The sequence below is a fragment of the Carassius auratus genome, unplaced genomic scaffold, assembly GCF_003368295.1.
Source record: "Carassius auratus strain Wakin unplaced genomic scaffold, ASM336829v1 scaf_tig00016746, whole genome shotgun sequence".
Taxonomy (NCBI): Eukaryota; Metazoa; Chordata; class Actinopteri; order Cypriniformes; family Cyprinidae; genus Carassius; species Carassius auratus.
This window is the reverse complement of record NW_020524705.1, coordinates 13009-35257: the sequence shown is the minus strand read 5'-3', so window position 1 is coordinate 35257 and position 22249 is coordinate 13009. Positions and strand designations below refer to the sequence as shown.

At 36.7% G+C, this 22249-nt stretch overlaps 2 protein-coding genes across 2 annotated transcripts; both read right to left on the bottom strand.

Moving 5' to 3' along the window:
• Positions 1–3593: 3593 nt before the first annotated feature.
• On the bottom strand, positions 3594–14557 carry LOC113075314 (long-chain fatty acid transport protein 1-like). The gene is made up of 13 exons (XM_026248011.1): positions 14246–14557; positions 13941–14108; positions 12814–13208; positions 12569–12733; positions 10389–10458; positions 10202–10293; positions 9952–10061; positions 8384–8593; positions 8164–8290; positions 7118–7255; positions 5767–5931; positions 5518–5664; positions 3594–4651 (listed from the first exon to the last, which is right to left on the bottom strand). Exons 2-13 carry the CDS (start codon positions 14105–14107, stop codon positions 4494–4496), a joined length of 1944 nt encoding a protein of 647 aa, XP_026103796.1. The 5' UTR covers position 14108; positions 14246–14557; the 3' UTR covers positions 3594–4493.
• A 629-nt stretch (positions 14558–15186) lies between these two features.
• LOC113075317 (prostaglandin E2 receptor EP1 subtype-like) lies at positions 15187–20607 on the bottom strand. Its single transcript, XM_026248014.1, has 2 exons — positions 19546–20607; positions 15187–15860 (listed from the first exon to the last, which is right to left on the bottom strand). The coding sequence occupies exons 1-2, from the start codon at positions 20434–20436 to the stop codon at positions 15612–15614; spliced, it is 1140 nt and encodes a 379-aa protein (XP_026103799.1). The 5' UTR covers positions 20437–20607; the 3' UTR covers positions 15187–15611.
• Positions 20608–22249: the final 1642 nt, after the last annotated feature.

The following is a 22249-nucleotide window of genomic DNA, read 5'->3' as shown; positions in this document are numbered from 1 at the left end:
GAGTGTTTTCTTTACAAAGAATACCATTAATTGGGGTTTTATGATACATAAAGTAGTCAAATTAAGCTAAGAAATATATTTCCCCCCCCCATAAATTTCCATCTAACGATTGCGAATACGTTTTCGTAAGAATGTGTATTTAAAATATTTTTCACAAAACAGTCAAGTCATATATCACAAGAAAGCTCTCATTCTCAGGAATCTGATGATGTAGATCATTTTATTGTGTGACAATCACAGATCGAATGATCTTCAACAGAATCGCGATGTAAAATTTCTCACCTTATTATTTATACATTTTGCACCGCTTCAGTCAGCCGCAAACAGCCACGCATACCTATATACTCGATATAATCTTTTAGATTAGAATCTCTTCTTTCAAACAAGACCATTTTTACGTTTCTGCGTGCTTCCATTGCTGAGATATAAAGCGTTTTGTACAAGTGCGCAAAAGCGCTCCAAGAGCTGTATGATTGACAAGATCTCTTAAGCCCCTTTCACACTGCACGTCGGACCCGCAATATTCCCGTAACATTGCCTGGTCGCCTTCTGTGTGAAAGCAACCACGTCCCGGAATTGATTACCGAATCGAACCCGGGTCGGGGACATAGTAACATTGCGGTAATCGATCCGGAACGAGCGCTGTGTGAACAAAAGCCAGATCTAATTCGGTATCGAAGTGATGACGCGCGTTATCGCGCGACTTTTTTACCGGCTGTTTTGAAGGAAGATCAACATTCGCGACGAAAACATATGTGCAAACTGTAATGAAGCACAGATCAGTTAGTTCCTCACTTTCCGCGCTGACACTGAGATCGTTTGCTTGCTTCAGTTTAAGTATAACGTGCCAAGCGTTGTCGACTCGTACATTACACGTCACGCGCTGATGTCACGTGTCGTTACGGGATCTTCAAGGGTTGTGTGTGAAAGCACGCACATATACCGGGTCATCACTGGCAGTGTGAAAGTGCCAAATCTAGCGACCAGGAAACAATTACAGGAACACTTTACCCCTGTATTTGCCGGAATGGCAGTGTGAAAGGGGCTTTACTCATATTGATGGGTCTAAAAGCCTTTCTTCTGGTATAGACGTCTGACCTCTTTTGTGAAGCGCTATTTGTCATGATGGCTGTCATTCACAAGTCGTTCCTCCAATCGAAGGTGTGAATTCAGCACCGCGGGGGTGCTGGAACTGGACAGCGACTGCCCACTCTTTTCCGCTTGTGGAGACGCAATGGTCTCTGGGAAACTGAGTCTTTGGCTGCTTCTAAACAAAGGACACGCGAGGAAAAAACTACTAATGGCCGACGCTACGGATTTATAATGCATAATATTCATAAAACAAGTTCTGGGTGGCCACCTTCGCCGTGGAGAGGTCAGGACGCGCATCTGGTAAGCCTATACGCGTGCTACTCGCTTTCATACATTTGATTCTTTATTCTGAGGCTTGGAAGCTTCGCTAGCAATAAGCTAATATGTTTATTTTCATAACTGTGCAGTGTTCGACCGCATCTCAGTGAATGTACAGTAATCCGTACAGTACTGGGGGAATAAACATAAATTAGTTTGTTGACGCTCCGAAGTTCGCGCAAAAGCTTCGGGGAGCTTGTTTACACTGTGTAGAAACCGAAACCAAAATACACGCTGATAAAAAATCAAAATATGAAATATGAAAGAGACCGGCAAGGTCTCTCAATCTCTACACGATGCAGAATAGACATAAATGAAACGATATGAATCTGGAGATTGTGGATTCTATTTTAGATTGTGATAGACCAGATATTTTTTATAATTTTATGCATGCTGCTATCGTGTAATATGACTTTATTCTCTTTCAGAAAACCCACACACAAAAAAAGCACATTGTATTGAGATGGTTCATCATATGTGAAACAACATAAATAATACTATTTGTCACAAACAGCAGCTTTTTATGTAACTTCTGAGTGTTTTCTGTCAAATAATATACAGAGATCACATTATTCCATACTGCAAGTGTGCAAAAGATGACTTCATACTTATTTAGACAAAAATTTTATACAAAAATGGTATTATTCCTTCCTTCAGTTGGAATAGAATAACTTTTGCATAGATTAGGATAGAAAGAAATTTCTGTTTTCCTCTAATAGCAGACAGTTGGAAGAATCACAAGACATTTGTCTGAAGTTGCCAGCCCCTTCAATGCCTGAGTTATACCATTTCAAACTTCAGTTTACACAAATAAAATAAAAAAGCGCCTTGTTTTTTTCCCTATTTATTATAACACAGACAGCATATATTGTCATTTTTATCAATTTCAACAGTGTTTTATGTAATTTCAAAGGGTTTCCTTTGAAATTATACCAAACTTTCTGAGCTTACACTGTAGCATTAGTATAGGGAAGCATTCAAAATTAGGTAGGAAAATGAAAAACGGAAATCCCCAAAATAGCATTTGTGCTTAAGAGGTTAAGTGAAATGCAGCTCGCGTTCTTGCACGCATTCATTTTTAATGCATCTTAACTGTCATAAAGTCTGACATTAATGACAACTGAGATCCCACAGTGTGACATGATCATCATGTTTTTACAGTCTGACAAGTATCAATCGTGAAGGACTATTAAAAATGGCACAATGTGGGCCCGGCTTTACACATGTTGCGTGTGGGTGACTTAAGAAATAAGAAATAACCTTTAGTTTCACTTGTTTTGGATTTTAAACATCCTGATAATTGGTATAGTAGGCTAAAAACAGTATGTGAAATAAATAGGATTTATGAATTTACAGTCTACACAAGTGCCCAGGTGACCTACCGGCGTGATTCTGAAGTGTGCATCCAATGGACACTTTTCAATGCCATAAGGCCACAGGAGAGGAGTTGTGAATGACAATGTGACAAAGGTAGTATGGCCAAATTACATTTATGCTACATTGTACTTTTTTTCATGGTCGCAAAGTAATTACTTATTCAAAAGTGCCCACTCAGAGAGTATGTGAAACAGCCAATGTCTTGCTACTGCTGCCACACAAAATCACATCAGAGATGACAGGTGAAAGAGAGATACTCTACCCGCACCTGAACAAAGTTTTGCTTGTTTTTTTTGGATTCTGTAAAAATCCGTCTTTTGAGTGTTATTTATTTAAGTTGAAGATGAATAGACATCGCAATTTAATCGTATTTTGTGAATTCTTTTGGCCACGATTATTGTGTAGCGAAAATATTATAGATATTGTGACAGCCATTATAAGAATTATATTATTAAAATGTGAATATCTTTGCATGTATTTTTAACAATTATTATATATTTTAACATATGACCTAAGCACAATTTTTGTGAGATTCAGGAAACAGTAAACATCAACACAAGGAGATGAAAATAAGGAGTGCAGTGAAAATGATAAAATATATTATTAATATACATTAAATATCATTTAAATGTCAGGCTCAGGATAATAAAATTAGAAAAATGCAGTGAAAATCTGAAATTGTAACTGCTCTAATAAGAATTATTTTATTTATTTATTTGGTAATTATATCATTTATTTAAGTACGACCCATACATTTAACAAAAATGTCATGTTTATGTCAGGACATTAGAATCAGAAAAGAGGAGTCTGTAGTAAAAACGATTATTTATTCTTTTAACCAGTCAGAAGTCTGAAGTAAATTAATGTGATTACATGGTTTTAGTTTTCAAAACATCTTTGTTCTCTTGTCAGTGTGAGGCATTTCATCTTGTCATATCACACATGAGTAAATCTTGGAGGAGGTAAAATCTAAGGCACTTTGTTGTGGCTCTTTACAATGATATTGCTGTATCTTTCAGCTTTCTAAAAGTCACTTTGGAGTTAGGCATTTTAACAACAGTTATGTAGTAAAAAGCTCAAGTCTGTTAAAATACACTCATTATCATCTTTTCAGGCTCAAAAGGTATTGATTTAAGTCTATAGCAGCGGTGATGAACTCTTGTCCTGGTTAGTTCAGCTCCAACCCTAATAAAAACTCACCTGCCTGTAGCGTCCTAGTGAACCTTCAGACCTCGATGAGCTTGTGCAGGTGTGTTTGATTAGGGTTAAACCAAAACTCTACAGGACAGACGTTCACCACGCCTGGTCTACAGTGTCCAAACCAGACAGTGGAGTATTGTATCTTTCATCCTGTTGGCTTAAGTGGTTGTGTTTAAAAAAAAAAAAAAAAAAAAAATGGTTAAATTGGGAGTGCACATATATTTTGTCACCTGTATGCTACCATCAAATCAGAATAACAAACTAGAATAATTCTCTCTCACTGTCTCATCTATTGCATATCAGATATTCAGCTCGTCATTGTGAAGACAGCTTGCTACCAAATTGAAGAAACCCATTCAAAAGCTTTTTTTTTTTCAATTTAAACTAAAATTTAAATGCAAAAACTGTCTAAATACTAGCAGAAGAAATCTGAATGAGTTCTGTTGCACCATGGTAACACTGGGAGCTGTCACAGGTTAGAAGACCAGGTAGGTCTCTTCTTTGTCTCAAAGGGATATCCTGCCTTCTTCCAAAGCGTTGTACAGCTCCTCGGTCACGAGCTCGTAACGGCCTGCTCTGGAGTTCAGAAAGTAGATCTGGTCAGCTGTGAGCCGTGGATCGTATCCTTCCCTCTGCAGTCTGGTCTTTTGAATTTTAAATGTTCCTGTGAAGAGTTTAGAGTAGGAAATCAGCTCGCAGCATGCATATTAATATTTTAGAAAAGGATGATTTTTTTTTCTTCATAATTTTAAACAAACGGCCACTGTAGCCAGGTAGATTAAAAAAAAAACCCATTCAAGATGCAAACTGGCTCTGATAAAGGTTATAAAACCCTAATCTAGTCAACATGAAAATATTAAGGTTTAAAAAAAAAAATTGTAAATATATTTTATTTAAATAATATGACCTATACTTTTCTTTCTGAGATTAAATGTCCATGGCATGACAGAAAAATTTGAAATTAGGAATACAGTGAAAATCTGATATTGAAACAGCCCTAATAATCATAATATTAAAAAAAAAAAAAAGTGACCCATACATTTATTTGAGAAGAAAAAAAATTAAAATTTTTTTTTTTTTGTTTTTAAATGAGTAATTATATATTTTATTTAAATATGACCAATGCCATGACCAAAAGTTCAGTAGAAATCGAGTTTAAATAAACAACAATGCACAATGATATTTAGTAATTTCTTTACATTTTACCTATGTAATATGTAGTTATTAAGAGAAACATTGTAATTTTTTTACTCCAATATTTTAATATATGAGAAATGTTATGCTGGGATTTCTGCGGATATTTTTTAAATGATGATGAGAAATCATTCCTTTGAAGAAAGCAAATATCTCTGTCTAAATGCTCTCGTATTCACAATTTGTGAGTTTTCTTAATGAAAAGCTTAATAGCTCAATAAAAGCACATTAATCATTGTGATATTCACATTTTATATTGCTTGCGTGCATATATGGCATAATACTTAATATGTTGTGGATTCCAGGCCGTATAGCATCTGGGTGATCTGTCCTCACCTGTGGTATCTACACATGGGGAGATGCGCAGAAATATTGGCCGTGCATAAGGAGGAAGAGCTTGCTGAACCTCTTTCAGGAAAGAATTACAGTTGAAGTTTCCTGTCGAGTCAGCAATGGCAGCCATTCCAGCCTTTCCCTCCACACCTATAAAACACACACACTGTATATGATGATATCTGACGTATACATATGGAATCATGGGTCCTGTGAATTTTAGGACAACAAAATCTGCTTTATCTGTCTCACCTGGTACGTTTACTCCAAACACTGCTACATCAGTTTGTCCGAGCAGGCTGCTCAGTGTTCCCTCCACTTCAGTAGTGGACACGTTCTCACCTTTCCAACGAAACGTGTCACCACTCCTGTCCCGGAAGTACATGTATCCAAGCTCGTCCATAACTAAAACATCACCTAAGAGACACCATACCAACACAATAAGTGTACTGCGTAGTGAAACAGCTAATTTTTAAGTTTAAAATGTGCTGAAACACAAAACCTTTGAGGGTGTTGAAGAAAAATAACAATTATCTCTTGACTAAGAAAAACAAAAAAAAAGTACACTTCAGTATGCTAATGCTACAAATAATTTGGATAGACCTGTGGTGTTTTGGCAGAATGTTTTATGGAATAATGTGACAAACTGGATTTTTTTGGACCCATCAGCAGTGTGTCTGGAGCAAATAATAAGCTTACGAGCGGAAGAACACAATCCTCACTATCATACTCAATGGAGGTCGACTAGTCTTTATAATATTGAGAGTCGTCGTGATCAGAACTTCACATCGTATTAGTCATATACAGCTGTGCTCATAAATTTACATACCCCTTGCAGAATGTGCAAAATATTAAGAATTGAAACAAAATAAGAGGGATCATGAAAGTTATTTTTTATTTAGTAGGTCCTACTGTCCTGAATACATTATTGCACACAACAGAGCATATGCTCCACAATTTAAAATAATAAGAATTTATAAAAACGAATTATAAAAATGGAATCTTATTACTATGTGTCATTTCCTGGATGATCCATGTCTGTTTTTATATTTTGTGATAAATGTTCATGAGTCCCTTGTCTGTCCTGAGCAGTTCAACTGCCTGCTGTTCTTCAGAAAAATCCTCCAGGTCTTGCATATTTTTTGATTTTCCAGCATCTTCTGCATATTTGAACCCTTTCTAAAAGTGACTGTATGATTTTGAGATCCATATTTTCACTCTGAGGACATCTGAGGGACTCATACAAAAGGTGGAGACATGTACGGATGCTCAAGAAGGCCACACTTTTGTATGTAAACTTTTGAATGGGCTCATTTGTATAAATTCAGTCATTATTTTGTCTTCTGGAGCATATGTAAATCTCTGTTATGTGAAATAGCTTATTCAGAACAGTACAAAATAAAAAATAACATGCAATTTTTAGGATCACTCTTATTTTGTTTCAATTATTAACATTTTGCACATTCTGCAAGGGTAATGTTAACTTTCGAGCATAACTGAGTACATTGAAATAACTTTTCATTTCACTTTCCACAGCGGTAACTTTCACACTGTTAGAAACTTCTAGACACTGACACTTCTTTGCAGTGTGTTACAGGTGCACCTGACAGATATGCAGAGTCGTTTTTCTTGAATACATTGTAGGCGATCTTCTTCCTGGTGGCATCCTGACTAGCGTACCCATCAAACCGACGCAGAGGATCCTCCTGATTTATTCTCCCCACCAACAGCCCAGGCTCTCCTGTGAATGGAAGTCAAAACACGAAGAGAAAAACCTATGATAAGAGAACAAAAGAAGTCTGAGGGAGCAAAATGCTAATTTTTCTAGTCTGATGGAGTCAAATAATAACCCTTTTAACTTGATAAGTGTGCTTATTTTTTAACAAATGAAAATAAATGCCATTTGGATTTTTTTTTAATGGCATTTAGTTTGACAATTTACGTAACGCAATGACATTAATACACTTATAAAGGGGTCATGACATGAGAAATCAAATTTGCCTTGATCTTTTGGCATATAAGTGGTCTTGTACCATTAAAACATCCTGCAAGTTTAATTTCTTAAAATGCCCTCCTCATTATAAACAAAGAATTTATTTAATTAAGCTCCAAAAATGGCTAATTTTGGATCTAATGGCTGACACTTGATCCCGCTGAATGTGAGTGTCGTGCTGTTTCAAAAGCAAACAGAAATTACAACACTTGTCTACACTGGATCATGAAGCATTTTATTTTTGATCATGTTGTCAAAACACTCGCATGCAATTGCGAGGGGGTGTTGATACCGTTTCTTGTGCTATAATGTTATCCAATTATAACAGTGGCTGATTCCTGACACGCCCCTTAAAGGACACGCCCCTTAAAACAATTCACTTTAGAGAGAGGATCAGAATGAGGGTGAAAAATAATCTTTTTTTTTTTTACATATTCATTGTGCAAAAAAACTATTATATACCTATAGTAAAAATAAAATAATAATTAAAGAAAAAAATCTATTTCATGACCCATTTCAAGTGTCCAAATATGTTTTGAGGCCACCGTATATCAGATTTCTATTAGAAGGATTAGATCTAAAATGATGTGAAACCTAGTTCATTAACTTATATTTGGGAAACATATAAATCAAAGAGTACATGGCTGTGAACGCACCAGGTCGGCAAGACACACACAGTCCCTGCTTGTCCCGAACCAGTTCCATGGTTTCCTCATTCACTTTCACCAGCCGGATGGGGTACACGTTTGGCAGAATGCGACTGTTAAAACCACAAGCCCCAACCTGCAGCGTTCAGAGTGAGTTTTTACTATTCATTTACCTGTTACAATGGATAATTGCATATTCAACGTTCTCAGAACAACACTGATACTCGACCTTGCCATCCATATTGGCAATGCTGCAGTTGCACTCGGTGGCTCCATAGAACTCGCCAATTTGTTTCACTCCGAAACGCTCCATAAAAGCCTCCCACACGCTCGGCCGCAGCCCATTTCCCACGGCTAGACGCACACGGTGCTGTCGCTCAGAGGGGCGCACAGGCTGAGACAGCAAGTAACGGCAAATCTCACCTATGTACTGCACAACCTGCAAGAAAGTGAGCAAAAAAAAAACCTGCTGTAAGAGCATGCACTATCCATGATTATGTGACCCATTTATATTTTTTATTGCTCAGTTCACTTATTCATTAACAATTAATCATTAAGATACATTAAGATAAACAAATCATGTACTGGATGTATTATTTAAAAGAACATTAAAAATGCATTTCATTCAAACAATGGCTTGTTTTTTCTTATGTTTTCTATTGTATATTACAATGCATTTTGATATTTTTGATTGATCCATTATATAAAATCTCAGTTTCCACAACCTTCACCCTCTCTGTTCCTCTCTGGTGGAATAAGCTAACAACCTCCATCCGAACTGCTGACACCATCACATTTTTTAAAAAGCAGCTGAAGACACACCTCTTCCACAAGCCCTTAACCACTCCAACCTTAAACCAATGCATTTAACACACACACATGCGCACGCACACACACACGCACGCACACACACACACCAATTTTTCCTCTTCTTAAGCCTGCTTTCTAATCTATTTGTGAAATAAACCTGGCATTGAATATCAAGACTGCTAAATGCATAAATAACCAACATGCAGAATGCTATTCTATCATCATGTGAAAAGATAACCATACAAACAGAACTGGTCGGAAAGAGAGGACCCTTGGAGGTCCTTATGTCCGTACATCTTTTAAAATTATCATATAAATAGCATTTTTATTTTAGGTTAATTCAGTTTCAAATGGTATAAACCTAAGAGAAAGATGATTTTTTTTTTTTTTTTTAAAGCAACGTCGACTTAAAAGGTGAGTACACTCCAAAGTCGCTGGGGTTTATTTGAAGTAATATCCAAAAATACATGTTTGGGTCAAAATTAATGATTTTTCTTTTATGCAAAAAATCATTAAGGTAATTAAGAAAAGATCATGCTCCATGAAAATATTTTGTACATTTAAAACCATAAGTATATCAAAACTTAAATTTTTATGAGTAATATGTATTGCTAAGAACTTAATTTGTTCAACTTTAAAGGCAATTTTCTCAACATTTTGATTTTTTTTTCCACCTCAGATTCCAGATCTTCATATAGTTGTATCTCGACCATATATCATCATATTCTAACAAATCATTAATCAAGCTCATTTATTCAGCTTTCTGAATCTTTCTCAATACAGAAAAATATACCCTTAATGACTGGTTTTGTTGTACAGGGTCCCAAATATAAATTTCTCATTTCTCAAATCTTTGTTGGAAATGGTATAAAGATTTTTTTTAACTATATGTAAATAGTGAAAATGTTACAAAATGCTTAAAATGATCATATTCATAATCTAGGGCATTCATATTTGTTATTAATTACCATAACAAAAGTGACTTACAGTGCAGTTATATTTGATGCAGTCTTCCCAGAAGCGGCTTGCAGAGAACTTCTTCTTGACCACCACAGTTATACCCTGAATCAGACACTGGCCCACCCCCATAATATTACCTGTAAAAGAGTCAATTCAACAGACGCACAGCATGCGTTGAGCTGTTTGTACAATCTGCAACAGTCTGAAACCAACAGCTCATGACATATTCATTGAAAGCTTATAATGTCAGCAGCTGTCTGTCATATGTACAATATACCTGCTGAATGGTAGAGGGGTAAACAGTCATAGATGATGTCATCTGGCCGCATTCGAAAAGAATGGTACCCAAAGGCAGCAATCCTGTAATATCTTGGAAACAGAAGAAGTTTATGAAAACTCAAAAATGGGCCTAATAGTATTTCTCTCTGAGATTTATGAATGTGACGTGTCTGTGAGCAGGTTACCGGCTGTGCACCACTATAGCAGCTTTAGGGAGTCCTGTGGTGCCAGACGTGTAGATATAGAACAAACGATCTGTGACAGAAAGGGGGAAAAAATGGATAAAAATGAATAACGATTTACATATCCATATTGAATTTTGCATTTTCTATGCTGAACAGAACACAGTGCAATTATGCCATACTAAGATTTTTAAATTCTGAAACATTCTAAATGTTCTATTCTGAGATTTTGAAAATCTGAAACATTCTAAATTTATGCTATGCTGGCATTCAGATATTTCTGTCTCTGTTTTTTCTGACGCTTGCCTTTTCTCACGCAGACACTTATCTTCAATTAGATTATTTTCTTGTATCATCGAAGGAGCTGTTGACAGAATTGAGGACCACTTCAGAACAGTGGATACATTTATCTGAGTTAACAGATCTCTGTGACTTGCAGATTAAAAATCTAATTAATATGCTACTCAAACTTTGTCACTGATTTGGGCTTATATGCAAAGAAACCAACAACTCTGCCAGCAGCACATTCTGAAGTGGTCTTATTACGACTTGAGCAATAGGTAATCCACCATATTTTGTAATGAATAGAGGGCAAATGCAGTCTCGGAGAACTGGAATACTTTCTCACGGAAGGGAGGACATCAAAAATACACTTTACATACTAATAACTGAAAATAAACACAACTAGCCACCAGGATAAGCGGACACAGTTTTTACATGGTTCTAATACCATCTGTCCATTGTAATGGCTTTACACTAACTGTCTAGAAGTTTCTAACATACCTTCATAAAAACTTAAATAATGGCCCACAACAGACATTTTGCTACAAAACTGCAGCAGCAGAGATGGTAAAAGCACAAGACATGGAATAAATGTAACACTCCAGTGCGCTGATAGTCAAAGTAATGTGCACACAGAGACGATGATAATGCCACCTGATCCATTCACTTGAAGCTCTACAGTACGAGTGTCAAACTCATTTTAACTGTGCATGCTGCTTTTTAAAAGGGGAATAACTTGGTGTTCTTGTAGGATAAAAAGATTTGGGTTTACATGCAACAGAAAATTTTTTACAGTTTATCTGTGTTTCTGTAGCTAAAATTTTTTATTTTAAATACATTATACCCATTTACAGAGGTCATGAATTGATAACATTTTTTAATAATATTCCCTAAGGTCCACATTGGCACATCGAACACAGTCATAATTGGAAAATTAATAGCCTTTTTACCCTGTTTTTGAAACTGGTTTGAACACAATGTAATGTAAATATGAGATTACTTTTGGAGATGGTTTCAGTGATTATAACAGGAGTTTTGGTGAGAGCAGAACTGTCACTGAACTGAAGTGATAGACAGCTCAAGTCAATATCAGCTATTGTTGCTATTTTAACAGCATTGACACATGAAATGTATTTTGTTAATATTTTGAACTAAATTTTAATTTTACATTTTCTGCTTGCATTTTCATTTTATTTGAAGTATTAGTAACTTTGATGTGTTTTGTCATTTTTTGTTGTTTTTAAAAATGTCTATATGGTTTTTAAGGTTTAGTTATTTTACTACTTATCAGTTTGACTTAAGTACAATGTAAATATGAATATTCAGTTAATGGCTTGATCTTGCATGATGAATAAACCAAAATGCATTTATTTTACTTATCAATACCTTACATATCAAAACAATTTATCACAGCTCTCATACTTCTCATACTCATACTTATGTGTTGCAGCATTACAGTCCTGTCCCTTTTTTATTAATAAAAGTGTGTTTGCAAAGCTTGTGTTCAAGGCATGCAAAGACAGTGTTCTTCCACGCCTAAACGCTGCACAACATTTGGAAAATCTATATATAATTATATATTTATTCCAAGTGACCTGTTGTGATCCAAACACGTGCAAGAGAGGGAGATGCTTTGATCTGTATCAATATTGACTGCATAATTAAATCCTTGTAGTAAGAAATGAGTCTGCTTGGCTTCAATAAAAGCTGTTTTTGGACTAACAAGGAAGTTTTGAGTTACTTGCGATAATATGTATTTGAGGAAAATTTTATATATCAATTCATGACCCTTTTAATAAAAAAATTAAAAAAGACTCTTCCACAAGCCGTATCCGACCCGTGACCCATGTGTTCGTCAACTCTGCTCTACAGCTAAAACCTCGTAATGCTGTTGAACTCACCGTTGAAGCCCTTGGACACGGCACAGACCGGTGGGTTTCGAGGGGCAGACGCCAGAATGGAGTCAAGGGGGTGACATTTCAGAGCGTCCATCTGGTCCGGTCTGAGGTCTCCCGTGCTGAACCGCACCATGCTCTCGCTCAAAGAGGAGCTCACTTCAGACACGGCTGCATGCACACAGAGAGGCACGTGCAATTAATTAGTTGCATGATCCAGGTAAAAGTTAGAGAGAAGGTCATAGGCTCACCGTCTACTAGCTCTGCTCCGAAAACCAGCGCTCGGGATGCTGACACCCCCAAGCAGTGTAGGAGCGAATCCCGTCGGAGGTTAAAGTTGATGAGCGCGGCTTCTACGCCTACTTTGGCCAGGCCCAGCCAGAGCGCCACCTGGAGCGGCCGGCTCTCCATGAAGAGCGCCACCACGTCTCCTGCGGCCCAGCCCTGGCTCAGTGCCCAGTGGGACACAGCATTGGAGATCTGATCTAACTGGGAGAAAGTCCACGTTTCACCAGTGGCTTCATACACAAGCGCAGGCTTGTCTGGGTGCCGAGCCACGGTTTGTGCGAAGATGGAGGGTATGGTGTTTCGGTTTCGAATATGATGCCATAATGCCAGTTTAACCCTCATCAGCACATAAAGACCACTGATGGGACAAGAGGAGGAGAAATCGGTTATTCAAGCAGGCTGAAAATAATACAGTGAATCACTAGTCATTTAAGTTGCTATGCACTTGTTTAATATTCACATCTTTCATAGCTCTGAAGTCTCAATTAATAATTGCAAAATTTTGGACCCAAAATCCAGACTGAGAATTTTGTGTGAGGAGGAAAGATTTCCCCATGCTTATTTCACAACAGGTTCACCAGGATTATGTTAATGTGAACACACACAGGCAGCGATTCTTTGGTTTCATAACCAAACCTGCTCTGATTTGCCAACCACTTAAAGTTGGCACAAAACGGATGTTGCAACAGGAAGAGAACATTATTATGCACGGATGAACTGTTTACAGTGAGACCAGTGACATGCATTAAAAAAATGGATAGGGTCAAATTTGATTGCATGTCTAGGTTTAATTTCAAAGTTTCATGGAACAAACAATCAAACAACAACAAACAGCTAAAACCAGCATATGCTAGTCGTCTGGTATTTGCTTGTTTAAGCTGGTCTACCAGCAAAAACGTGCCAGTCAGGTTTTGTCTGTAGTAGTCACCCAGCCTGATGTCTAAAGAAGTGGATAGATCCCTTCTAAAACCAGCCTGTAAACCATTTCTGATCACGCTGGAAGACCAGATAAAACCATGCAACCAGTTTAGCTTGTTGTTGTTTTTCTCAGCAGGGAACAATTTGTAAATCCAAAATATCAGTCACTCACTTGATGTCCCTTTTAGCCGTACGAACCACCACATACAGGTACCGCCAGCCTCCTGTTCCTAAGTAAACACCCAAACTTGCTGCGAGGCTCCAGGACCAGGATGCCCCAAACAGACGGAGCAGGCCCAGGGAACCGAAGGACAGGGAGCCACTCGCCACATAGTGCATCCTGAAACAGGTCCATGCTGTACATCACTTTTCAATCACAAACACAGCTGGGCTCCACTTCAGTATTCAGAGGACATGTGTGTCTACAGATTGTTTATGGTGGGATCATAAAGCAATAACACAGTCATGAAAGCTTACCTATGGTAGAGAGAGATACAGTTCAGTCAGCCTTGATCAGCGGAGACATGAGACGACCTTGCAGTGCAGTTAGAGGTTGACTGACCACAGTTATGTCCAAACTACTGACCCCTGTGAAAGTACCCCGAGCGGTGGGGGTGGGAGTGACTCGCTGCGATAGTCTGTTACATTCAGAAATACACTATTCTGTAAGTCTCTTTACTTCCTATGCAGCAACTTTTTGACAAAATATGTGTTTACGAACAAGCACTGACTGTCTGGAGCAACATGAAGCCGGAGTTGGTGAGAAAGCTGTTCAAAATGGCTGAAAGGAAAGGAAAGGGTGTTTCACAATAAAAGCGTGGAGCTCGTCGAGTCATTCATGAACGGGTAGTTCGCGGTTTATCATGTTGTTTGCAATTTTTTATTTATACTTAACGTGAAACACACACGCGACATTGTTTTTAAACTTTATTAAAAAAAAGAAAATAAAGAAAATCAAGACATCAAGTGTTTTTTTTTTTATCAACAGAATGCATTTAACAGGTTGATAAGTAGACATAGAGACATCGACAGCACTGTAACTTTTATGCACAAACTTTTGTGACAATAAATAACAGATTTACTGCTCAAGTAATTGCACCCGTTAAAAAGTAATCATTCGCTAAGTACCAACGTAGAAAACTAAACCATATATAGATATAATTATAATTATATTGTAAATATATTGTAAACTTTTTTTTTTAAAGTAGCATAAAAAAAATAATAATAAAAGTAACATAATGTAGAGGACATTTGTGGGGCATTTGAGGGATTCTAAAATTGCAGATGTTCCATAAATGCCAATGAAGCCAAGGTTGTAGCATACTTCACCACTGAGATGAATGGGATTAGTTTTTTTTTTCTTTTTACATTTATTTTGTTTATTTTGTTATAACTATTATGGTGGTTACTATACACATTTTTGTAAACTGTAAACTCAACCCTTGTGAAAAAGAAGTACACTTCAGCATATTTCTTACTAAATAAGTGACCAAGTTGAAAATAATAAATATTATAGCTACTTTAAAAGAATAACACGTTTTTATTAATAAATAATTCCTAAAATGATATCAAAAGTACCTTAAATAAGAACAAAAATCTGACATTATTACAAAAATAACTTTTTAAAGATGTACTTAAACAGTGATGAAAGTGTTCTCTCTCAAGGAACCTTTTATTGAATTATTTTTTAAGAGGTACTAAAAGATTGCTTCTTTTACAAGGAAAAACAATAATTTTCAAACAGTTTTTTTTTTGAGCAAATTCTTTAAATGCTTCCTTTCATATATTTTTGGTGAGTGACCACATGTAAACATATTTGAAATGAGTGTAAACAGGTGTGTGATCAGTGTAAACTAATTTTCTTCCTGTGTGAGTCTGCGTAGGAGCCGCTGTGTGTAAACACGAGTCTGTCCGGCTGCAGAAGCTGAAGCAGTCTGCGCAGAACCGCTCTCCGGAGGAGGATGTAGACCCACGGGTCCAGAATCTGGTTCCAGCTCGCCAAGCGAAGAGCCAAGAGAAGCATCTTCTCACACGGACGCCTCGGCCTTCGGATCCCTTCATAAAACCTGCTAACGGATATGAGGATGTAAATCTGTGAAACGAAGAGGAAGACGGTCAAACAGTCTAGAAAATCACAAATGAAGTGACACATAGGCCTAAGTGTGCATTAACTACACCACGCCTCACAATGTGAAAAGTGAGAGCAGCCTATTTTTTTTTAACAGCAAAAGACTATTATAAACCTTTTAACTGGTTAATGTTTCTGTAATCGGTGTCGTTTGCTTTTATGTTAGTTGCACAAAATAGCTCATTAAATCAGACTGGTATTTTTTCAAACATATTCTTTTAATAGTGCTGTCAAACGATTAATCACGATTATTGCATCCAAAATAAAAGTTTTTGTATAGCCTACATAATGCGTGTGTACTGTGTATATTTATTATGTATATATAAATACACACCTATACAGTATATATTTTACAAGTATATATTTATATAATTTATATTACATTTAAAAGTTTTTAATATCAAAACCTTTTATTTTGGATGTGATTAATAAGGATTTATTGTTTTACAGCACTATATTTTAATTGATTGTTCTGTAACACAAATAGTTTTACATTAACCTAGTGAGAAGTCTGGAATATGCTCAGAAAATAGCTTAGGTCTACTTCTGCTTCACACAATATGGTCAAGTATATATTTATATAATTTAAATTACATTTAAAAGTATTTAATATCAAAACCTTTTTTTTTGGATGCGATTAATACGGATTTATTGTTTTACAGCACTATATTTTAATGAATATATAATGTTCTGTAACAAATAGTATTACATTAACTTAGTGAGAAGTCGGGAATTTGCACAGAAAATAGCTTAGGCCTACTTCTGCTTAGCACAATATGGTTGGTAAATGGTGAACCACAAGACAAAATACTTTAGTAAGCACTGTAGTGTTTTTTAACCATACTATAGTAAATTACTTGAATGAATTGAAGTTGTGTTAATTCTATAGTTGCTGTGGTAAGATAACATCTATAAACAAATTACTCTACCCAATACTGTACCCAAGTTTTCTACAACTAAAGGGTATATTACACTACATTACCCTACAGTTTACTGTAGTAAAAACTAATGTATACTACAGTATTTATTACAGTTTATCAGTTCACTATAGTTAATACTACAGTATGCTGTAGCATACATTTTACAAAGTGTTGTATACTATAATATGTTCAGTATAATACACTTTAGTGTGGTTCAAAAACACTCTAATACCGCTAGTATTTCCTATAAATTACTTAGTATTTTTTAATGTGGGAAAGACAAAAGAACAAGTAATCATATAATTTAGAGTGAAACAACCTAAATTGACATTAACCAAATTCCCTGTGTGACACTTAACATTTGACTACATTTAACTCTTTCCTCTCTTTTTTTATTCATTTATTTATTTTTATCATCAATTATGTACATTAGGGTTTATATTACATCTTATGTTGTTAAATCAATGTTGGTTGTGTTGTTTTACTTTCGTGTGTTACCATGATTAATAACTCTCTGTTGAATAAAGCAGCATATGCAGGTACAGTCATGGTCAGAATTAGGCTATTGGCGTCCTTGGTAAATACGATCAAAGAAGGCTGTGAAAATAAATCTGCATTGTTAATCATTTTAATCTTTTATTTAAAACATTCACCTAAATCTAAGCTTTCATTGGAGAATAAGAATTTAAAATGGGGGGAAATATCATTATGACATAGACGTTTTTCTCTATTACACATTGGACACAATTAACGGCCCTCTTTTATTCAATGCTGTTTGAAACCTCCATTTGGTATAGTAACAGCTCTGAGTTTTCTCCTATAATGCCTGATGAGGTTAGAGAACACCTGACAAGAGATGCTTCTCCTCTTCAGTTCACTCCTCTCATTTTCCGTAAAGCTTGTAAGGTTTGTTTTTGGATAATTGTCCAGTTAGAAGATTCAAACATGGCCCATTATGAAATAAAGAATCTCTTTTTGATTTTTTATCTGTTGGTATTTGATAGAATCAAATATACCAAGCATCTAAACTTGATATGCAGGACCTTCGGTAGAAATATGGGCCCACAACATAAAAAATAGAAATATATTAATTGTTTTTTCTCATTAAGATGGATGATCAAGAGAATTTCGACTTTGGTTTCCCTCCTATGTATATTCCTGTGAAACAGGAAGCCATGTCTGGATAATTTCATGTTCATAATCACCCTGGATTGCTCAGAATTGTAAATATGAATGGGAATATACTTCACAGATATTTTACTCATAAGAATTTCTAGGGGTTCCAATAATTGTGTCCAATGTGTATTTGAGAAAAACATTTATGTCATAATGAGATTTTCCCCTATTTTCAATTCTTTTAGTTCAGTAAAAGGATTTATATTTGTGATACTTGTTAAAAAAAAAACATATTTACCAAGGGTGCCACTAATTCTGACCACGGTGTTTAAAAGCAGGGTAGCTGGTTTGAGCTGGTCTTTAATTGGACATGACCTGGTTTAAGCTGGTCCTAAACAACTAGTTCCTGCCCAGGACCAGCTCATGACCAACTAGGACCAGCTTAAACCAGCTGCCATGCTTCTGCTGTTTTTTTCCCCAACAGGGCTGTGTTTTATCAGTCAACATACTGTAATGTCAATTAATGAAACTTTTTTTTTTTCAAAATTGTAAATATAAGTTAAAGGGTTAGTTCACCCCAAAATTTAATTTATGTCATTAATAACTCACCCTCATGTCGTTCCAAACCCGTAAGACCTCCATTTATCTTCGGAACACAGTTTAAGATATTTTAGATTTTAGAGGTCCCTCCATTGAAGCTGTGTGTACGGTATACTGTCCATATCCAGAAAGGTAAGAAAAACATCATCAAAGTAGTCCATGTGACGTCAGAGGGTCAGTTAGAATTTGTTGAAACATCGAAAATACATTTTGGTCCAAAAATAGCAAAAACGCTGACTTTATTCAGCATTGTCTTCTCTTCTCTTCTCTGTCTGTTGTGAGCGCGTTCACAACACTGCAGTGAAGTGATGTCTGGTTCGTGACTGAATCACACAATTTAACCGGTGCTTCTTAGTGAACCGATTGAACCAGTTCACCAAATCGAACTGAATCGTTTGAAACGGTTCGCGTCTCCGATAAGCATTAATCAACAAATGACTTAAGCTGTTAACTTTTTTAATGTGGCTGATTCATTTAATTCATTTACTAATTCATTTACTCAAACAGTACACTGACTGAACTGCTGTAAAGAGAGAACTGAAGATGAACACCGAGCTGAGCCAGATAACAAACGAACGATTGACTCGTTCTCGAGTCAAGAACCGGTTGTATCATATTCGTTTATTTTAACTCAGAGGGAGTGTGAGCCACGTTAAAAAAGTTTAAGTAATGTGTGGATTAATGCTTATTGGAGACGCGAACCGTTTCAAACAATTCAACCGGTTCAAGAAGAACTGGTTAAATCGAATGATTCGTTCGCGAACCGGACATCACTTCACTGCAGTGTTGTGAACGCGCTCACAACAGACCAGGAAGAGAAGACAATGCTAAATAAATTGTAATTTTTGGACCAAAATGTTTTTTCAATGCTTCAACAAATTCTGACTGACCTTCTGATGTCACATGGACTACTCTGATGATGTTTTTATTACCTTTCTGGACATGGACAGTATACCGTGCCATTTTTAACCTAAATTTCATAGATTCTCATTTACTTTTGACTGTGCACTTACAAGAAATGGACTCCAACAAACACAGGAGACCACTGTTATCGCGGCCAACTGCGTCATCATCTCCACATCCAGGGAGTGCAGAGGCGAAGATGAGTACGATCCATGTCTCCGGGTGATGGTTGACTTAACACATCGGTCCTTAAACCTTGCCTGGAACAACTTCAGCCCACTTATAGTATTGGACACAACAGAGACAGTCAATGTTACAAGCCCCAATGTGGAAAAAGCCAAAGCGAGGTTTGCATCAGTGATGGAGAGCAGACTGTTAACAGGTAAGAAACACCAAGTGCCAGGGAACTGTGGTTTGTAATCGCCCACGTTTAGCAGAGGGAGTCCTGCCAAAACGAGGGCGGTGAAGGTGATCAGCAGCACGGTGAGGCGGACGCGTGTCATGGTGACAATCGTTGGGTGCAGGAGAGGTTGTGTTATACCTATGCAGCGCTCCACAGCCATCGCACTACCAAGTAGCAGAGGGCAAAGGCCAAAAAACACCATGCAACCGCCAAATAATTTGCAGTAGACCGGTGGGGGCTCCACTATTACTGCCAACCAGTGATGTTTCACCCTCCCAAGATGGAGGTGAAGCGCCAAAGCCCCTGTGATCACATGACCAGCCAGGTCGTTTACCAGCAGGACTGAAGCCAGCAGTAGAAACGGTACTTTGGCTCGTCGGCGTAAGCGTGCGTAGGAATGGGCAAGGATCGCTAATGCAGTTAGGTTAGACAGCGCACCAAGGGTCATGGTGAAGTAGGACATCCCAAATGCTGGAGGGTTAAGCAGAGCTGGAGATGTTGAGTTTACAGTTTGGTTGTCAGGACAGATGGTTGTGAGATTATAGTCTCTAGAGTTCTGGCATGAAACAGGGAAGGAAGAGGTGAAACGATTCTCCATGCTGTGACAGTCAGAAAATCCTTACAGGTGAGTTTGGTCACAGCAAGCGGCGATGAACGTTTCTCTTCAGGGATGCTTCTTCAGGGATGCTTTCAACTGTGTGTCAGCAAGAAGGGTTTCATCTACTATTTCTGTAAGTAGAATCATTCAAAAAAAGCAATTCAGACTCTGTATTCACTGCTGAAGTCTACATTAATATTCATTACTGCAGTCATACTTGAGGAGAACACTGGCACCTTTAATATATGCTGCCTCACTGAATGAAATTGTTTTTATCTCAAGGGCCAATTTCTAGCTGTTCTGACTTGTAAAATTGTGATATAATATAGTTTAAAATGACCAAATCAGCATGATAACCTTTTGATTTATAACCAGCTTAATAGCAGAGGTTTAAAAAAAAAAACAAAGCATTAGATGACAAAACCAGACATTACATTTTTTAAATGCTAACATTTTGAAGATATTTAAGGGATACACTTTACTAAGGTCCATTAGTTAACATGAGTTAATGCCTGAACCAAAATCAACTAACAAAGAGCAGTACATTAATCTTTGTTAACATTGGTAAATAAAAATACATCTGTTCATCATTGGTTAATGTTAGCTCAGGTCCAACAAATAATATGAACAGATGCAACTTTGGATTAATAAGATCTAAGATGTGCTTTAAAAGTATTTTATATTGATAGTTCATGTTAAAGTTGTGGAAATTAAACCTTAGTGTAAAGTGCAAAAAACATTTTTCATTGCATACACAATGTTACAGGCACAAAAAGCCCTAAAGTCTTGTTGAGCACATTTTTTCTTTCTGTTTTGACATAATTTCACAGCGTCAAATGCATTAAACATTATAAACCTTGATATTACTATTTATATTACTATTTCTAATTACACCCTGGATGTATAATCTAGGGGGAGCGGAGATTCTCCCTCCTTGTAGAGCATTTTTCCACAGTAATTTGGTAACATTTTGCCAATGTACCTACAACTTTACTGTGACAAAATGACTGTCACAGCATTCCCCTTACTCTGAAAATGCGGTGCACATTTACCCAACAGTTACTGTCAGTCATCAGAAACCCAGAAATGATGTTTTGTTCTTTCAGACAGACAGATGGGATAATATCGCATGGAGGTGTACTCTAAAAAATGGACTTGGGAGAGTTGAGAGGGCAGTCTCTTTTTTTAACACAATAATGACATGCTGTTCCACAATGCACTGAATTGAAACTGCTGTGCGGCTATAATGGAGTAATCAGTGCACCCGTTCTAACTTGGCAAATTGTGATTTTTCTTACTGTCCCCTACACCTTGTTCTCCCTCTGTGCAATCATACATTTCATTTTTAAATCTTTTGCTCCTTTTAAATCTTCATTCTCCTTATCTCGGGCAACATTGAGCCGCTCACAGTGACTTCAGTGAGGGATGATTGATATCAGATGACCAACAAAGAGCAACAATTTTCTTTTTGAGAAGTGTGAGGGCTTTAAAGAGCCTCAGCAGGAAGCTAGTATAACAGGTCACTGAGAGCCCATCCGACTAAGAGGAATTTCAAGAACATTTAGCTCATTTGAAATGGCTATGGTTTAGTTTCGTTTTGGAGACGGTACATTGCCACTGCATTTTACAGTTTTAAACTCATTTTGAGGTGACCTCAGTATGTTTTGACATTGCTTTCTCAATTTTATCCCAATATCTTTTGGCCACTAAACACTGGAAGAGCCATATAACATTTTTTACATGATTTTTTTTCTGATATTGTTAGTAATAAATTAGAATGAATAAAATCCTTTATACTTTAATTTATACAATA

Bases quoted from the DNA above. Each gene is read 5' to 3' on its own strand.
- LOC113075314 (XM_026248011.1), bottom strand. From the start codon at position 14,107: ATGCACTATGTGGCGAGTGGCTCCCTGTCCTTCGGTTCCCTGGGCCTG. The intron at 10,459-12,568 runs GTGAGTTCAACA...TTTCTGTCACAG, and splicing joins CGTGTCCAAGGGCTTCAACG to ATCGTTTGTTCTATATCTAC. The intron at 8,291-8,383 runs GTCGAGTATCAG...TGAACGCTGCAG, and splicing joins TTGCCAATATGGATGGCAAG to GTTGGGGCTTGTGGTTTTAA.
- LOC113075317 (XM_026248014.1), bottom strand. From the start codon at position 20,436: ATGGAGAATCGTTTCACCTCTTCCTTCCCTGTTTCATGCCAGAACTCT. The intron at 15,861-19,545 runs GTAAGTGCACAG...TTCGTTTCACAG, and splicing joins TTTGTTGGAGTCCATTTCTT to ATTTACATCCTCATATCCGT.